Source organism: Mercurialis annua, linkage group LG8, assembly GCF_937616625.2.
Source record: "Mercurialis annua linkage group LG8, ddMerAnnu1.2, whole genome shotgun sequence".
Classification (NCBI taxonomy): domain Eukaryota; kingdom Viridiplantae; phylum Streptophyta; class Magnoliopsida; order Malpighiales; family Euphorbiaceae; genus Mercurialis; species Mercurialis annua.
The window spans coordinates 7639376-7658210 of record NC_065577.1 but is presented as its reverse complement, the minus strand read 5'-3'; the positions used below and the strand labels follow the sequence as shown (position 1 = coordinate 7658210).

General features: G+C 34.8%; 3 protein-coding genes across 3 annotated transcripts; 1 reads left to right on the top strand and 2 right to left on the bottom strand.

The window, feature by feature from the left end:
- The first annotated feature begins 613 nt into the window (after positions 1 to 613).
- Positions 614 to 1266, top strand: LOC126660802 (uncharacterized). Its single transcript, XM_050354481.2, has one exon. The coding sequence runs from the start codon at positions 710 to 712 to the stop codon at positions 1151 to 1153; it is 444 nt and encodes a 147-aa protein (XP_050210438.1). The 5' UTR covers positions 614 to 709; the 3' UTR covers positions 1154 to 1266.
- Positions 1267 to 8292: 7026 nt separating this feature from the next.
- On the bottom strand, positions 8293 to 9228 carry LOC126661538 (NAC domain-containing protein 6-like). The gene has a single exon (XM_050355390.1). It carries the CDS (start codon positions 9226 to 9228, stop codon positions 8293 to 8295), a length of 936 nt encoding a protein of 311 aa, XP_050211347.1.
- A 1505-nt stretch (positions 9229 to 10733) lies between these two features.
- Positions 10734 to 18078, bottom strand: LOC126660714 (membralin-like protein At1g60995). Its single transcript, XM_050354361.2, has 14 exons — positions 17622 to 18078; positions 17219 to 17281; positions 16605 to 17039; positions 15263 to 15344; positions 14478 to 14539; positions 14237 to 14331; positions 13543 to 13622; positions 13358 to 13441; positions 13045 to 13161; positions 12744 to 12829; positions 12493 to 12599; positions 12066 to 12157; positions 11902 to 11978; positions 10734 to 11514 (listed from the first exon to the last, which is right to left on the bottom strand). The coding sequence occupies exons 1-14, from the start codon at positions 17772 to 17774 to the stop codon at positions 11035 to 11037; spliced, it is 2013 nt and encodes a 670-aa protein (XP_050210318.1). The 5' UTR covers positions 17775 to 18078; the 3' UTR covers positions 10734 to 11034.
- Between the last annotated feature and the right edge of the window lie 757 nt (positions 18079 to 18835).

Below are 18835 nucleotides of genomic sequence, written 5' to 3'. Positions count from 1 at the left end.
ACTTTCAAAAAGTAATTAACTTTTACACTCAATTTTCTTATATTATCCCTATTTAAAATCCACTAATGAGTAAATTGAAAGTAAAATGCAAATGGACCCCTATATTAAATAGGGGTATGACAAGAAAAGTAAGGAAAATTTTACAAAACCCATAAGTAATAAGTGCTTTTCTTAAACTGTGTGATAAAGGCAAAGTGGACAACTCTATTGGGACGGAGGGAGTAGTAAACAATAAGAACAATAAAGTTAAAATATATATTACTAATTTGTTTATGAAAAATAAATTACGTATTACCTACAAATTATAATTTAAATGGTATAAGCGTTGGATATCAAGCTATTTAGGTAGTGGATTCAACTCCTTTCACACGCGTTTCTCTTCCTCAATTATTTAAAAGGGTTAATTACATATAAAATCACTACCTTTACATGGATTTTTAAAAATAACACGACCTTTAAAACATGTCAATTCAGGACACCACTTTTCATTTCTTTTCAAAAACAATATGGACACGTTTTTAGATAAAATTTTGCTGACTTAAACACCCGATAGGAGTGCCACGTGTCATGTCACGTCAGTAAAAATACTATTAAAAATGTCTCCGTATCTATCTACTTGACATGATTCTACACCCACTAATAAATAACTTAGTTTATTCAACAATTATAAACATTAACTAGATCTGAAATTTCTCACTGCAAACCAACAATGGAAGCTCTAATCTCTCACTTCACTTCACTATCAGACCAAGCCTTACAGGACAAGAATTTCGACCCGGCAGCAATCGAAGATCTCATGAAGCTATTCGAAGTAGAAGCCTACAAATCATGGGCAGCAATGGAATTAGAGCAACAAAACGAGGTTGAAGAAGCAGAAAAAGCTATGGAAGAAGCCGAACAGTACGTTGATTCGGTTATGGAAAGCGCGATGGATGAATTTAAGCGATTCGAAGAGGAGATGGAGAGGATGGGAATGGAAGAATTGGAAAGTTTGGAGAGGAGAGGTGAAATTGCGAGAAATTTAGGGGTCGGAATGGAAAAAGCTGCGACTGTTGCTTCTAAGAGATATATGGAAGCTGCTCTTAATTCTGCTACTGCTTCCATGAAATCTGCTTGGAAAGGTCTTTCTTCTAAAAAAGTTCATCCTTCTTAATTTTAAAAATTTTAAAAATTGTTCTGCTTAATTTCTCAATTTTTAGTTTCTTGTTAATGTAATGTGTATGGTAAAGCCATAATAAAATTATCTTTGTTAATAAATTTGCTTAAGTGGAATTATTTTTGTTTTTCTTAATTAAAGTCTAAACTTTTTTTTAATGAAATTTGCTGATGTGAATGCCTAAGTAGTGTATATTCCGGTATCTAAATCGGTATTCTTTTTTAATATTTCGGTTTTACGAATTGTGAAAAATGGCAGTTTATGTATTAACATGATATGAACTTTCAATTCTTAGGATTCTTAGTCTGTTTTAATTGCTTTTAACTTCATAAATTTTAGTTTGATTGGAGTATTAAAATTGAAAGTTCATATTATAATTGCAAATCAAACTAAAACTCATGAAGTTAAAAGCAATTAAACCACCAACGAGCTATAACTCAAATGGTATAAGCGCTGGCGGCAAACTGCTAGGTCGTGGGTTCGATTCCTCCCACAAGCGCTACTCCCTCTCCAATTATCAAAAAAAAAAAGCAATTAAACCAGAATTATTCGGAACATGTGTCTTCACAGCTATGTCATATTTTTAATTAAACATAAATTTACCGGCATGTAAATAACACATTTAGTGTGGACTCAAACCGACATTGATAAAACAAATCAAATATCCGATTTCAACTACACCGGCTGAACCTGAGCGGACGGAGCGGATATCCGGTGAACAGAAATAAAATGATATATTGATTGAAGAACAAGGCAGCTGGAATTTGCAGCTCATCATTTGGCATCTCATCATTTTATTTGCTGTGTTTAATGGTGCTGGATTTGACATAGCATTTTCTTTGACTAGTTATTGTAAAAAAAAAGTACTTCTCTGCCAGCAATAGACCTTGAGATTGAGTCATCATTAGATGCAACAATTATAGATGAAGCTGAATAGGATTTCTTAGTCTGTTTTCTTTAAGACTATTGGTTATCATGCAGATGCTAAGTTTAGTACCACTTAGTTTTTATATTAAGTAGTTTATTAAACTTCAGAAAACATTCAATTAGATCCAAACTTAATTAAATTGGAAATCAATCTAATCTGAATTGGACAAATCTCTGTAATCTTCATCATTAAACATAACAGCAATGTTCTTTATACACTTGCATCCAGAAGTCAGTTACTTACAAATAAGTAAATCTATCTTTAACAAGTATACACACAACATTAAAAACCTATACTCTTTAATTCTTTAAGTCAGCTTTCTCAATTGTCTTTCTCAAATTGGCATTGTAACTCCTCGATTCCTTCGGATTGAATGACCCTGATCATGATCAAATTGGCATTGTAATCGCATCGAAACTGTTAGATAAATACATAAAGCTTGTCTTCTCTTTACGGTTCAAGGTGAGCAAGTGACATTTTAAAGCAGAGAAGAAGCCAAAATAATAAAACTGAAATGCTAATGTTATGCATCACAATTCCAACTTTAAATCCTTTGAGAGGCTATAAATAGCATGCATCAGTTGTATTTTACTCATCAATCACACTCAAAAACACAAGCTCAAAATATCAGCTAACTAAGCACTTTCAAACACCTGAGTTAGCAGCGGAAACATGAAGGGAGTAGCGATCTCAATGTTGGTTATGCTCGCCATTGTTCAATTAGTGGTGCCGGGAGAAGCTGTGGACTGCGGGCAAGTGAACTCGTCTCTAGCCACTTGCATTCCGTTCCTGACAGGAACAAACGCTTCTCCTTCAGCTTCATGCTGTGCTGGGATCAAGAACATTAAGACGCTTGCTCAAACTCTAGCCGATAAGTGAGCTGCATGCGAATGTATTAAGACAGCGGCTGCTCATTACCCCAATATAAAGGACGACGCTGCCTCTTCCCTCCCGAAGAAGTGCGGTGCTGATATCAATATTCCCATCTCCAGAACCACCAACTGTCAAGCGTAAGTATTCCTCGCTATTTTCCGATTATATGTGTACTATTGAAGGATCTTCGCTACCTAATTCCGTGAATCCATAATTTTCATGCAGCATCAACTAGATGAAGGTGTGGAGATGGAGCTAAGAAATAAAGATACTGGCATATTTGCTTGTATGTTTAGTATTATCTGAATAAAAGATTGAAGATTACAGGCAATGTTGAGTTGAGATTGCAATACCATTGTATTAACAGGCACAATCAAGAAACCTTGCTGTTGGAACTAATGAGATTGTTGCTGGAAACTTAGTTTATGTTTAGTTACTTTCTAATGTAATAGTTTTTGGAGGGAAACTAATATTTTGTGTAATGATGGCTTATGTCAGAAGTTTGAATTTAATATTAGAGCCAAAATGTAATCTTCCCTTGCAAGAAACAAGTTAATATATTTTGAATATAAGAAATATAGAAGCTGAGAGAATACTCTAGAGAACTCCAGCTTTAAGAAAAATCTTCTCTGTTTTTCATGCTCTGCTCTAATTTCTACAGTGGTATCGGAGCTTATTTTCTACGGGCTGTGAGTTTTTAGAAAGAGTTTTCTTTGAGAGTAAAACACGTGAGGGAGAGAAACACTTGGGGTTTGAGAGATTGAGAGAGTTGTGGGCAAAGATGGCCTCTACAAGTTCATCAACTCCTGGAGTTCCGATCTTTACGGGAGTTCACTATCATTTATGGTCTGTAAAGATGAAAACTTATCTCAAATCACAAGGGCTTTGGAAAGTGGTTGAGACAGATGAAGATCCACCAGCTCTTAGAGGAAATCCAACCATTGCTCAAATTAGAGCTCATGAAGATGAGTTGCTCAAGAAAGATAAAGCCTTGACCTGTATGCACTCGGGTTTAGCAGATCATGTTTTCACTGGAATCATGGATTTAGAATCACCAAAAGCTGTCTGGGACAAGCTTAAAGAAACATATGAAGGCACAGATCGAGTCAAGGCGATCAAGCTTTTGACTCTTAAGAGAGAGTTTGAACTCCTCAAGATGAAAGATGATGAGCAGATTAAGGATTATTCGGCAAGAATCATGGATTTAGTCAACCAAATCAGACTTTATGGTGAGACTTTATCTGACCAGAAGGCTGTGGAGAAGATTATGATCAGTGTTCCACAAAAATTTGAGGCCAAAATTTCTGCTATTGAGGAGTCTTGTGATCTGGAAAAGATGACTATTGCGGAGCTTACGAGCAAGCTACAAGCTCAAGAACAAAGATCCTCTCTCAGATCTGAAGAATGTGCAGAAGGTGCTTTTTCTGTTTTTCACAAAGGAAAGAAGCAGTACATCAAGAAAAGAAAAGGGAAAGGCAACAAGAACAAAGATCTAGATGACTCAAGTAAAACAAATCAAGGCAAGTTTCCTCCTTGCTCACATTGCAAAAGAAAGAATCATGCTGAGGGTGACTGTTGGTTCAAGAACAAAGAAAAGCCAAATTTCAAATGCAATTTCTGTAAAAAATTTGGTCACACAGAGAAGTTTTGCAGAGCCAAAAAGGGTCAGCAACCTCAACAACAATTTCAACAGCAGGCCAATGTTATTGAGGAGGAGCAGCAGCAGCAAGGGGAGCATTTATTTGTGGTTTCTCAAGCAATGAAGGCATCTCAGAATTTTACTTGGCTCATTGACAGTGGTTGTACAAGTCACATGACACCGGATGCAACAATTTTCACCAGCCTTGATCAGTCTATCAAGACAAGGGTGAAGCTAGGAAATGGCTCAATTGTACAGGCAAGAGGAAGAGGCTCAATTTCAATCAACACTAAGCAAGGTACCAAGATTATTTCAGATGTTCTTTACATTCCACAACTTGATCAAAACTTGCTAAGTGTGCCTCAAATGATTAAAAAAGGCTATTGTGTTTATTTTAAAAATTCATGCTGCTACATAGTAGATGCTTGTGGTTTTGAGGTTGCAAAAGTGAAAATGCATGATAATGGCTTTTATTTGAAACTCGATGCTGTTAGTTCACGCGCATTTAGTGCAAAAGAAGATGATAGCATGAAATGGCATAGACGGTTGGGTCATTATAATTTCAGAACTTTGAAGCAGATGCATGAAAAAGAGTTAGTTTCTGATCTGCCTGAAATTACAGCATGTGAGACTGAATGTGAAGGTTGTAAACTTGGCAAATCCCATAGAACACCTTTTCCACAGGGTGGAGTCATTAGAGCTACTCAAAAGCTTGAGTTGGTCCACTCGGATATTTGTGGCCCAATGCAGACACCCTCTATTAGTGGCAGCACATATTTTGCTCTTTTCATCGATGACTTCACAAGAATGACATGGGTTTACTTCATGAAAACCAAGTCATCAGTATTTTCAATATTTAAAAATTTTAAGAAGCTTGTGGAAACTCAAAGTGGTTGTGTGTTGAAGGTGTTAAGAACTGACAACGGGGGAGAATACACGTCCTCGGAATTCAAGTCCTTTTGTCAACAAGAAGGAGTATTGCATCAGTTTACAATTCCTTATTCTCCTCAACAAAATGGGGTTTCGGAAAGAAAGAACAGAACAGTGATGAATATGGCAAGGTGTATGTTGTTTGAGAAGAAAATGCCAAGATTGTTTTGGGCAGAAGCTGTAGCGACTTCAGTTTATTTGCTGAACAGAATAGCTACAAAGGCAGTTGAGGATAAAACTCCTTATGAAGCTTGGACAGGTCTCAAGCCTTCGGTTAATCATCTTAAAGTTTTTGGCTCAATTTGCTACTTTCATATTCCTTCAGTTAAAAGAACAAAGCTTGATGAAAGAGCAGCAAAGGGCATATTTATTGGTTATTCAAATGAGTCAAAGGGGTACAGAATATATGATCTTAAAAGCAAAAAAGTTGAGTTAAGTAGGGATGTCAACTTTGATGAGAACTCATTTTGGAATTGGGAGACACATGAAATTCAAAAACATGAGTTTACTTCCTTGTCCATTTCTGATGTCAGCCCTCAAGATGAAGATGAGGATGAATTATTTGACGTGCAAAGCACTACCGATTCTGCAGTCATAAGAAGCAGACCTTTAGCTGAAGTGTATGAAAGATGCAACTTTGTCTTTGCCGAACCAAGCAGTTTTGCTGAAGCTTCCAAGAATCCAGAGTGGATTGCAGCTATGAAAGATGAAATTGAGATGATTGAGAAAAACCAAACCTGGCAGCTTGTTGATCTGCCGCAAAATAAGCATGCTATTGGTGTTAAGTGGGTTTATCGGACCAAATTTAATCCGGATGGCTCAATACACAAGTACAAGGCGAGATTGGTTGTGAAAGGGTATTCTCAAGTTGCTGGTATTGATTACGGAGACACATTTGCTCCCGTGGCAAGACATGATACAATCAAGTTGCTATTGTCATTTGCTGCCCAAAAGAGTTGGAAAGTGTTCCACTTAGATGTAAAGTCTGCATTCTTGAATGGAGAACTTCAAGAGGAGATTTATGTATGTCAGCCTGAAGGTTTCGAAGTACATTATATGGAGGACAAAGTTTATAGGCTCAAGAAAGCATTGTATGGCCTTAAGCAGGCTCCAAGGGCCTGGTATCAGAAAATAGATGCGCACCTAATCCAACAAGGATTTAGGAGGAGCGAAAATGAGCCTACCTTATACTTAAAGCATGAAGATAATGATTTAAAGCTGGTATTGTCTTTATATGTCGACGACCTCCTTGTTACCGGCAACGACGAAAAGGTTGTGGCTGATTTTAAGAAGCAGATGAAGAATGTTTTTGAGATGTCAGATTTGGGTTTGGTGAATTACTTCCTCGGCATAGAAATTTATCAATGCTCATCGGGGATATTTATCTCACAAAGGAAGTATGCACTTGATGTTTTAAAGAAATTTAAGCTTGAAGCTTGTAAGGAAGTTGCAGCTCCTCTAGCTCAAAATGAGAAGCTGTCGAAGAGTGATGGAGAAAAGCTTGAAGATCCAACTATTTACAGAAGTATAATTGGGAGTTTGCTTTATCTAACAACAACAAGACCAGACTTGATGTATCCAGCTAGTCTCCTTTCAAGGTTCATGAGTTCACCTAGCAATATCCATCTAGGAGTTGCTAAGAGAGTGCTGAAATTTCTTAAGGGCACTTCAAGTGATGGAATTTGGTATTTAAGTTCTAAAGAAATTGAGTTGGAAGGATACGCCGATAGTGATTGGGCAGGAAGTGTTGATGATATGAAGAGCACTTCAGGCTATATTTTCACACTTGGTACAGGTGCCATATGTTGGAATTCGAAGAAGCAAGAGGTTGTAGCTCAATCAACAGCTGAAGCGGAATATATTTCGATTGCAGCGGCATCAAATCAAGCTATATGGCTAAGGAAACTGTTAGCAGATCTTGGTGTTGAGTTGAAGAAGGCAACTACAATTTTCTGCGATAATAAATCTGCAATTGCCATAGCAGAAAACCCAGTACATCATGGGAGAACCAAGCATATCAATGTGAAGTTTCATTCTGTCAGAGATGCTGAAAAGAATTTGCAGATCAAGGTTAAGCACTGCTCTTCAGAGTCACAACTTGCTGATCTGTTAACCAAGTCCTTATCAAGGCCCAGAATTGATTTTTTGAAGAATCAACTTGGAGTGTCCAACATCAATCTCAAGGAGGAGTGTTGGAACTAATGAGATTGTTGCTGGAAACTTAGTTTATGTTTAGTTACTTTCTAATGTAATAGTTTTTGGAGGGAAACTAATATTTTGTGTAATGATGGCTTATGTCAGAAGTTTGAATTTAATATTAGAGCCAAAATGTAATCTTCCCTTGCAAGAAACAAGTTAATATATTTTGAATATAAGAAATATAGAAGCTGAGAGAATACTCTAGAGAACTCCAGCTTTAAGAAAAATCTTCTCTGTTTTTCATGCTCTGCTCTAATTTCTACACTTGCATCAAACCAATTAGCATACAATCATGATGTTCTCAAATCTAAAATCAGGTATAGAAACAGTAGGTGGAATTCAACAAAATAGGCACAGTAATCCAAGACAAGAGCCAGGCAGCAATTGGAAGTTGATAAGAAATTAAAAAAGCAGAATTACCAAACCATATTGATGTCAGAATAATTCACCATATAAAGCACAAAACAATTAATATGAGTTTTTAAATTCAACAAAATTTAGGAATTCACTGAAATGAGTAAATCTATCTTTAACAAGTATATTCACAACATTAATAACCTAAACTCTTTAAACTGTAAATCTATCCTCATGGTTCTGCAAGAACTGATATCTAATATAATCTGCAAGGTCTTCATCATCTTGAAGCTGTGCAGCCATGTCATTTGCAAGTTCAATTTCTTCCATACAAAAAGCAGTCACTTGTTCTTCAGCAGCAGGAACAGAAACAACTTCATCATCTTGAAGCTCAGCCAGGAATTCTGCAAATTCAAGTTGTTCAATTTCTTCTTCAGTAGCAGCAGTAACAGGAACTTGTTCAGAAGCAGTAGTACTCCTTTGTTCTTCAGCAGCAGGAACAGAAACAACTTCATCATCTTGAAGCTGTGCAGTCACATAATTTGCAAATTCAACATCTTCCATAGAAGCAGCAGTCTTTTGTTCTTCGGCAGCAGCAACAGGAACAGCTTGTACACCAATAACTTGTTCATCACTCCTCGCACGCTTCGATCCAAACACATCGGCCCTATCTTCGTCCTTTCTTTTCTTGTGGTTCTTTTTTATCCGGCACACCACAGTCTCTTCAGATTGATCAAGACAATATTCCTGCATCAACCAGCACCCGTTCTCACACTCATTCTTCTTGTTTCGATATGAAAACCGCTTTTGAGTCCATCCAATTCCTTGTACCTTAAACTTCTTCCCCGTGTCCTCTCCATGCCAAGTCCCTCCGCTGGATCCCACATTGCGTTTGAACGTAGAGCCCCCGGCAGCCCTCCTCTTCAAAGGGCTGAAAACGTAAAGAAAATCGTTGTTGTACGTTGGTCCGCCAAGTTTATCCCAAATCTGCCAGGGTTCTTGATCGCCGTAGACATCGCAATCTTGAATGAGTCCTTGGCATGGAAGTGGGGTTCCACAGAGCTTGTTGAGCAGATATAAGTGGACAATCTGATCATCTCTTGGCTCAAACTGGAAACCACAGAGATGGAGTTCCATGATACGACTCATTGCTTACAAATTAAGAAGAAATTAACGCAAATCAAAGCTTAGAAGTGATGAAGAGAAGAGTAAGAGTAGCTAGGGTTTTACTTTGTTTCAGTAGTAGGGTTATTACTTACTTATTTATAGGGTTGGCTACGTGATAGAATTTGACATGCATTACGACTCTTTTTTCCTTTCTTGTTCTACATTAGGAGATATAATTAATTAATTACTTTACTTATTTACTTCTACTTCTACTGCGCGCTTCTTACTTTTCTTTTTTTAGTGATTTACGGTGGTACCAAAAAAACATGAAAATATAGTAATTTAATTGATCAAATAGAAAAAAAATTAGAAAAATAAGAAAAAGAAAAATATTATACTTAAATATCGATTAATGAGAATACAATCTTAATTATCAAATAAACGAGTATTTGAATTAAACTAGAACTGGTCGTAATCCTCGCATTTGCGGAATCAATATAAATAATTATAAAAGGAACATTTTAAATAAACTATAAAATCTAAATAAATAACTATTAAATTAAAAGTGCTCTAAAATATTGAATTTTTTGTGGAATTTTGCCCTTTTTCATTTTTTTTCTTTACTAAAGAGGATTAAAAAAATTCATTACTACTTTTCATAACGAAATATGATTTAGATACCGCATTATCAGTATCTTTAAGATATTTCATCACATTTATTTGTGTGATCGGTTTCTTTTACGGTCAATAATATACTGTTGACTTTTTGTTCGAAAAAAAATGTACGTTTGATTCTCTAGTCTAAAAAAAGGCCTAGTGAAAAGACTGTTTTACACTAAATACGGCCTTTGCCTAAAATAATCCCAAAACTAAGGTGGGATGTTTCAATTCTCAATATTACGACGACCTTTTTTCTTTCGCTTCTATGGTTCTGAAATTGCAAAAACAGGGTATTCTCTTCCTTTTATTGATATTTGTCAAAAAACCCTATTAAATATAATATGTACATCCAAAAAATAATTACATTATATTTTTTAGTGGAAACATAAAAATTATTGAATATGTATAATTACATCAAGTATGATATATTAAACTAAATAATAGAACTTGAAAAAGATCTAATCCACTATTGTAATTTAGTAAGTTTGACCGGAATTTTTCCGTCGCGAATTAGTAATATCTATTAAAAAAAATAAGTATTTTTTTGAAACTGAAAACTACTATATAAATATAAATATAGTAATAACAATCATTTTCATGTTTACATATTAAAAACAATTAAAATAAAATTTCATAACAAAAATTTAATACTAAATAACATTTTAGTTTCTAAAATAATTATATTGAGATAAAAACTCAAGTAATTTTTAAAATTGACAATTAATAAAAACTTTTGTGATTCTACAAATTATATATACAGATGTTGTGCCAAAAAATGGTTTGAAGATTACAGGCATTTCAAATTGTCTATTGTAGAATCAACTCAGTTTTTCTGTTATGATAGTGAAAAAAGAAATTAATTCACTTTTGACAAAAAAAAACAAATCTGACTGAAGTACCTAAGCCGAACCGCAAAACCCAACCAAACTGGCTTATTCGGTTCAATTTGATTTAACTTAAAAACAAAAATAATTCGATTCAATCTGCACTAAATGCAAAACCTATCATTAACAAGCCCTTTTGGAGTTTCTCCAACTCCTTGTGAGGGAAAGCATGTCAACTATTAGCATATGGTGATGATACATCCTATATTTTCTATACAGCCATTATGCTCCAAATCTTACCTATACATTATCTATGATTCGGCTTAAAATACACAGATCAGACGTTAAATCTGTTTCAAATATATTATTGAACATCCTGATCGGCCCGGTTCTCGTGTCTAGGGGATTCACCATAAACTTGTCCTTGGTCTCTCACATCTCTAAACATTGAAAAAAATGAGTTAAGCCCGTCGGAAGACGCCCCTCCCAAGATCCATAGCAACAACGAACTGAACGAGTTCATGGATCCAGTGCTAGGACCTGTTTCCGCTTGTTGAAGATCAGGTTGACCTGGAATTTGCATAGGGTTGTCTACTCTTCCCAGGTTGTCGTTTCCCAGTCGTTGAGGACCTGGAGTTTCGATTCCGTTTGCTGGCATTGCTTGGTCAGATCCGGGTCTAAATGCCGGTCCAGCTACTGAGTCAGTATTAATTGGACCTTCGTTTCTATTCAATCTTGTGATGTGTACAGTCGATGCAAGGATTGTAGATGATGTGATATGAAAGTCGGGGTGTTGCTGAAGTTGTGACCGCCGGTTTTGCATAAACCTCTGTAGAGCTGGTACCTGAGATACATTTAGCACATAAAAAAAGCTCTTTTATCAATTAGTTTAGTCTCATGAACTTGTTAACTTTTATCAATTATCACAAAATTTGATTAAGTAACCCATAAATTATATCAATTATCACCCTAAAGTGATTTTGAAAATTGACACATTCGGTCTAATTGATGAAAATTACCAAGCTAAAGGGATCAATCGAGGAAAAAATTAAGTTTGATGTAATTGCTCATCATGTACAAGTTCTTGATATTTAAGTTTTTTAATTAAGAAAGTTCTAATGCCAAATAGTGGCGATCAAACCGTCATGAAGAATCAACTTTCTGCAGCAAATAAAGAAACAACGTTCCAATAGAATCATCGTGCTCTGCAAAAGAGTATTATAATTGTTACCTCAAAACGGTTCCAGAAGTATAAAATAAGGTGCTGCATAAATGCTGCAGCCGTCGAGAGTGCCAAATAAGAAAAACCTGGAAAATAAATTGAACAATATCCTCAGATAAAAATGAAAAGTCAAACTATAAAGCAAAACAAGACTTAAGAGAGTGGATCCATACCATATGAATAGGAAAAGAAGTAGATGTGAAAAACCAGAAAATAAAGTAAAAAGAAGCGCGGAAAGAACTTCATTGATATTGGTGTCCGCACGCTGCAAAATGATGGCATATACACAACATCATTATTAGAATATTACCGAAGAGCCAAAATTAGCAGAGCTGAATGAGTCCATTGATGGTGGAGTAGAGTAAAATGAATTTAGCAATCACAGTAATTACATTGGCTTTTTTTTTTTCTGAAATGAGTAATTACATTGGCTAATTTAAGCCAGATGTTGGCCATCTATACGAGAAACCTAGTTCACCACGTAAAATTACGAATTTTCCACCGATAGTGGGACGCATAGGGTAATTGAATAAAACTAACCAATTAATCAATATTTTGCAATCAGCGGAAATTAAGAGTTTGAGCGAGAGGGAGAGAGACCTGATCAACGTAAACAGTTCGCACAGCCAAACAAGAATTAAGACCATGAACGCCAAAAGCTGATCATCATAAAACTCGAATAAAAAAAACAAGATCCCAATCATTATCTGCAGTAAAAACCAGAGTAGAATCATCAGTCATCAACCCCAGAATACTACTGGCAGCAAATTTACTAAGAAGGCTATGAACAACTTATAGAATATGTTGGAATAATATCACAGTAAAAGTAACTCGTCAATATTTGCTCTTACAGGAACAAAGACAAGTGACTCGATCACATGCACGAATATCAACTGAAACGTGGGCAACCTATGTCGAGCATGGTGCTGAAGCTGCACTGCAGATATTAAAAGAGTATAAATACAAGTCATAGTCAACTGAAGAAAAGAGAAAGCAGCAAAGACGGATGTTAAACATCAAGAAAAGGCAGTGCTTCCCTGTAAATACTGTCTTACAAGATTTTAAGACTAATCAATTACGAAAGGAAGCATGTACTGAAAATGATAACAAAATTACATGCATCCTTTAGAGGCTAATTGAAATAAAAAGCACCTGTGAATTTCAGCATGCGAGTCTGTGTCTCTCTCAATGTGAAAGATACTGACATTGTGGTAGTGAAAAATACAAACAGCGACATCATAAGCACTCCACACTTGGTCACAAGGTAGTCTAAATGGAAGGGGAAAAAGCAAAATTTATCAGAACACTGACCATATTCATCAATTTGAAAATGAAGGAAAAAAATGTTACTCAGATAATCTGAGAAAGCACCAATATTAGTGGTTATTTGAAAATGATAGGATATGGCAACCCCTTTTACGTGAATTACTCGGTGAATGTACATGGAAGACATAAATCAACAGACCTCCAAATTTTGCAGGACCTGCTGGTGGTTCTTGTGGATAACTAAGATTATAGAACTCCTTTGTTTGAAAGTTATACAGATAGCCTGCGAAATTCCCAAACGCACATTTAAATGCAATGAGACACATTAAAAATAATTCAACATGCAAAAAGCACATCATGAATATATTCATGCTTAATTATTACCCTGTCCAGGAGAGCTCAATAGACTATTCATCAGTATGGTATCATATCCAACAATTCTGTTAATGAGAAGCTGCTGCCACCTGGAAATAAGTAAATATTCATCACATAGTGCATGTTAGAACAATAATAATATTGGAAAGATGTCTAAATTTTATTTCATGAATTAGCTTAAACAAAAATCAAAATAAACGAATTTTAAATGAAAGATGATTAAATGCCTCACAAAGCGTTGAGACGTAACTATTGTGTTAATTGACATTTATAATCATGGTGGATTTTTCCTGCAAGAGACTTGTTTGTCCCTTGAAAATCCAGCAGCCTTATCTAATTAAGTATCCTGGCAATCTAGTAGCTTCACTTTTAATTTATTTTGACCAATTCGACCCTCAACCCATTCTACGATTTCAAACACCAAAACCAGGAATTAACCCCTAATTAATGATTCCTTTTTAGCCCTAAATAGTGTTGCTCAGTTTGTGAGCCATAATCATCACATAGGAGAGAATATTTAAAACCATTCTATGACTACTACAAGCACCGCAATAGTTTGCCAATTTCAAAATCCATCACACTCAAATGTTCAGTAATAAAAATCTTAAAGACAACAACAGTAGCAACATGAAAAAATTTATCAAGATTTAACAATTATAGAAGCTATGCTGTGAGTTGACATGGAATAATCAAGAAGTGTGACCTGTTTCCGAAGCAAGGGTGCCGAGCTGATATGCTAACGTTAACAGTAATTATATTATGCCGAGATTTAGCTTCTTCAGGAAGCAAGAAAAAACCCTGTCATGAAACAGAAGAATCAATAAACATAAGATGATTCGGAACTATTATATGGATAAAAGCCTTGATAATTTCTAAAAAATTGTATCTAATTTGATACAATGGAAGTTTGAAAAAAAATAAAACATAAAAAAATGACGATGTACCTTCTCCATGGTGTAAAGATAAGTCGGTTCAAATGCCTTACTCTTGTCCTCTAGACATTGAACTGAAATAGATAGAATAACTCCTTACTGACTATATCAAAAATATTACACAGAAAAATAAAGAGGGAAGCTCATTATAAAAGCTTATAGCACTTGCTTTTGCATTATCATCGCAAAATAGAAACAGCATAAGGAAAACAAATGTTATTAGGAGATTCCATGCCAAATAAAATCTCGACGAACAAGATTTAACACAATAACCGTATATGGGATAAAAAATCTACAATATATCTGCACATTTATCACATAACCGAAATGCAGAAGCTTAAAAGTCCATCAATCCTAGGTACGAAGATAAGCAACTTGCTAGCCAAAAAATATTCCTTTTTCTCCAAGCAGACCAACATGAAGAAAAAATTGAAAAATCTTTACCAGTTTCTTGCATCTTCGTACATAAACAGCTTTTTCAAAGCTTCTTACACATCAAAACATCGATAAACTTACACCATAAAAATTATGTTCATCACTGACGACTAGATGAATTATTAATCAATATTGACACCATCCAGAATGCCTGTATGTGCAGAAAATTGAATTATGATCACCCTATCCAACCTCATCAAGATTAACACAAATATCACGTGCTTCTGGTTTACTTCCTTAAACCACTAAGCACCTGAAATATTTCATTTGCAAGCTCTTCTACTGTCCTAGATAAGCCAAAATACTTAGTTTTTATCATGTGTTAATTGATAAAAAATAAAGAACACAAGGAGGTAGCTTACCTGCATATGAGCTAAGCCTGTCCAAATAGAGTATTCTCATCCACTTGGGAACATCAAGACTTAAATGGATACCCGTGATATTCTGCATTAGATATACCAGTTTATCAAACAAAACTTTTCTAGAGGATAATCAAATTAGGATCAATACTTTAAGAATCAAAAGTATTTCAAATATTCTATCAAGTAGCTTGAAATTTGTCAAAATATAAAGCTGGAGAAGTATGAAGGTCAGTGTAGCAAGTTAGAAGAACAGACTTCATCCATAAGTCGTGACTAATTACATAATTCAAATGTCTCAGATTAAAAGAATGAAAATGAGAAAACAATGGAAGTGCTCCTTTATTGCTCCTCTTAATTAGTAAAAGTACCCCCCTTGTTTAGTTATCTTACAATATCATGGGTGATCATACCAATCAATTCTCACCACACTCGTCTCATTTTTTGAAGTCTTTGGTAACCAAGGGTACAAAACAAGGGAAACAAGCTTTCTTTTTTAATTTTTCTTTCTTAAACTCATTTATTTTCAATTTTACACCAATCTTATAGCAGTGTTAGAGAATGATGGATTGGATAAACATCAGAAGAATGTTAAAAGTTAATATGGTCAAACACTTCTGATTAAGCAGAGCTGATAAGGCAAGATATATACTCAATGCCAAGAGATGTCTTCTCAGAGAACTTTAATGAGTGAACGATTGTTGCCTAAAATATGCCAATTTTTTCGACCAACAGAACAGTCCAGTACAGCTAAATGTGATATTTCAAATACCAAGTTAAAGTTTTAGGCGACAGACAAGACCAGCTACTATTACAGCCTAAATACAGATCCAACAGCACCCAATCACAGAAAACAATCAAATAGTTACTGATTTTCCTATCTCAAGCTAATGGAAACAAAAACTCAATCAAAGGGCAATTTCCAGATACAAGAACAGCCAACTACTTTCATCTACATTGGGTCACTAACCTTGCTGGTCAAAGTTCAACAAATACAGATAATAGCCAAGAACTTTGTTCTCGAGTCCTTAAATACCGGTAATTTTATGATGAGGATCCTTTAACATGTTATACAAGCTTTTTGACCTAAATGTATAGAACTGTAATTCTAGACATCATCATTCTTGCATTAAATTTCAACCCAATTAACCAGACTTGAAACTAGTTCATATCTTGATAACCGAAAAAGCTATAGCGTACAAGAAACACAAATACTGAAAAAAATGCATCCTAAAGTTCTATGAGCAGATGTTAACATACTCGAGCACACATAGTTAGCAGGAGAGAGAAAGAGATAGGAATTGCACAAATTCATCCCTAAAGAAAAGTTGTCTAAGTTACTCACCCACAACTTCTGAAAACTTCTAAATATTTGCATTAAATGTTTCCAAATGAATGATAGACGCCTGTGCCACTTTTTGCCAAAATGGATTATAGCTGCTTTAAAAGTTTCCTTGGCTGATGCAGGGAAACTACTGCGTGTCTCCACTTTATCAGTTTTAGTACCATCATCACCTCCTGGCTTAGAGCTTTCACTGTGCGTAGAGCTTTCTGGTTGATTTTCCATATGTTCAGAATCAGCCTTCCAGAACTTCAATGCAAGTTCCCCTTTTCTAGCACTTGAACCAATCCAATTCAACCAAACCTTTGGAGCCAAAATTGTCAATAAATCTCTATCTATAAGAGATAATTCTAATTTATCTGTCACTATTCTCACACCAGGAGCATCCGATACACTGGATTCCACTTCATTCTGCGACCACAAGCCTGCGCTAGTTATCTACATAAAGGAGCAAAATAAGAAATAAGCTGAAATAAGCCGAATTTCGTAGAGTAAACAAATTATAATATCAACTTCCAAATTCAAATCCATAAATTAGAAATAAGCTGAATTTTCTTTTTCGAAGTACAAGATAGTGTAACCAACTAAATTATAGTCTAAGCTTCAAGATTATGCACCTTGATTTGAACAAGCTGAGCATCTTTCGTATCAGCGCCAGGCAGCTCACTCGAACATCCGGGCTTCAAAAAAACACTCATCAAAATAGCTCCTCAAATTCCAACACATAACAATAAAAAGATTCAAGATACCCAATACCAACAAAGTTAATAAACATTCAGTTTCCTAAAAATGGGCAATTAACAGTTAAAACGATAAATTTCGAGTCGATACTCTTCAAAATTTGCATATTGAACACTTAAAAAAAACACAAATTCAAACAAAGAGCAAGTAACTAAGCTCAATTTACTTCCAACAAACAAAACCCAGAAGAAAAATTGAAACTTGCATACAACCCAGTAACAACCACACAATTCAAATTGAAACCAAATAAATTCAAAACTAAAAAGGTTAAATTTTTACCTGCTGGACATAATTAGCGTGCATAACAACAAGAATGCAAAAAAGAGTGATGGCTATGAACAAATAAACATACTCCAAACCAACTCGAACTTTAGGTGTTAGCATCTGTGAAAATCTTTCTTGTACCCTTATAAACGTCTGTTCTGGATCCATTCTCTCAAAATTTATGTGTTTTCTAAATTTTAAATTTGTTTTTCTATGTGAAAAGTAGCTGAGAAATTATCTGAATTGATATTGTTAGGTGATTGATGTTGGTAAATTTAGGGTAATGGGTGTGTTTATCGATGCAATAGTTTTAATTTTGAGCATTCTTTTGGGTTTTTTTCGATGTTTTGATTGATGGGTCTGGTTGATCGGAGGTCGTGTTGTGTTTTTGACATTGTTGGTGTGGTTGAAGATGACGGGAAAGTGTATTTTTCTGGGTCGTGTTTGGATACGAGAAGACTCATATGCTTTGTTTATTCTATATTCACGCTAACTTTATTCGTATTTTATCTAGGATTATTTCATAAAAATTCACTAATTTTATACGTTTTTTCAATTTAATCACGTTTTTTAAAATTTCTCATAAAAATACATCAACTTTCAATTTTTTCCAAATTCATAAACGGTGCTGATATGACACTCATTCATTGGTTAAAAATAACTTACACCTCAACCAATTGTATAAATGAATAAATGTCACGTCAGCACCGTATATGAATTTAGGGAAAAAAAAATGAAAGTTTGTGTATTTTTATGAGTGTTTTAAAGAATGTGAAAATTGAAAAAACGTGTAAAGTTGGTGAATTTTTATGACATTACCTCTTTTATTTATATATAATTTTATTTGTATTTTAAATTTCAATGTTTTCATGTTTATAATGATTTAATTTTATTTTTCAAATGTTGTATTATGCATTCCAATCTTTCGGCGTTTGACATTGAATAACGCATTTTTAGAAGTAAATTACGATGAAGTTCCTGAGGTATACCATAATTAACAGTTTGCTATCTATTATTTCGAAATCCTACTGGTCCCTCACTCTCAATTCCATTAACTATTCGGCCTCTCCGTTAATTTCGATATTTACTTTCAAATGATTTGCTACTCAATTTTTAATTTTATTAAATAAGTTGGTATCTCACTTTTTGTTGATAAAAATCCGCAAGCATATGGATGCCAACTTGTAAAATAGACTAAAATTCAGATATCGTATCCATAAAGAGGCAAT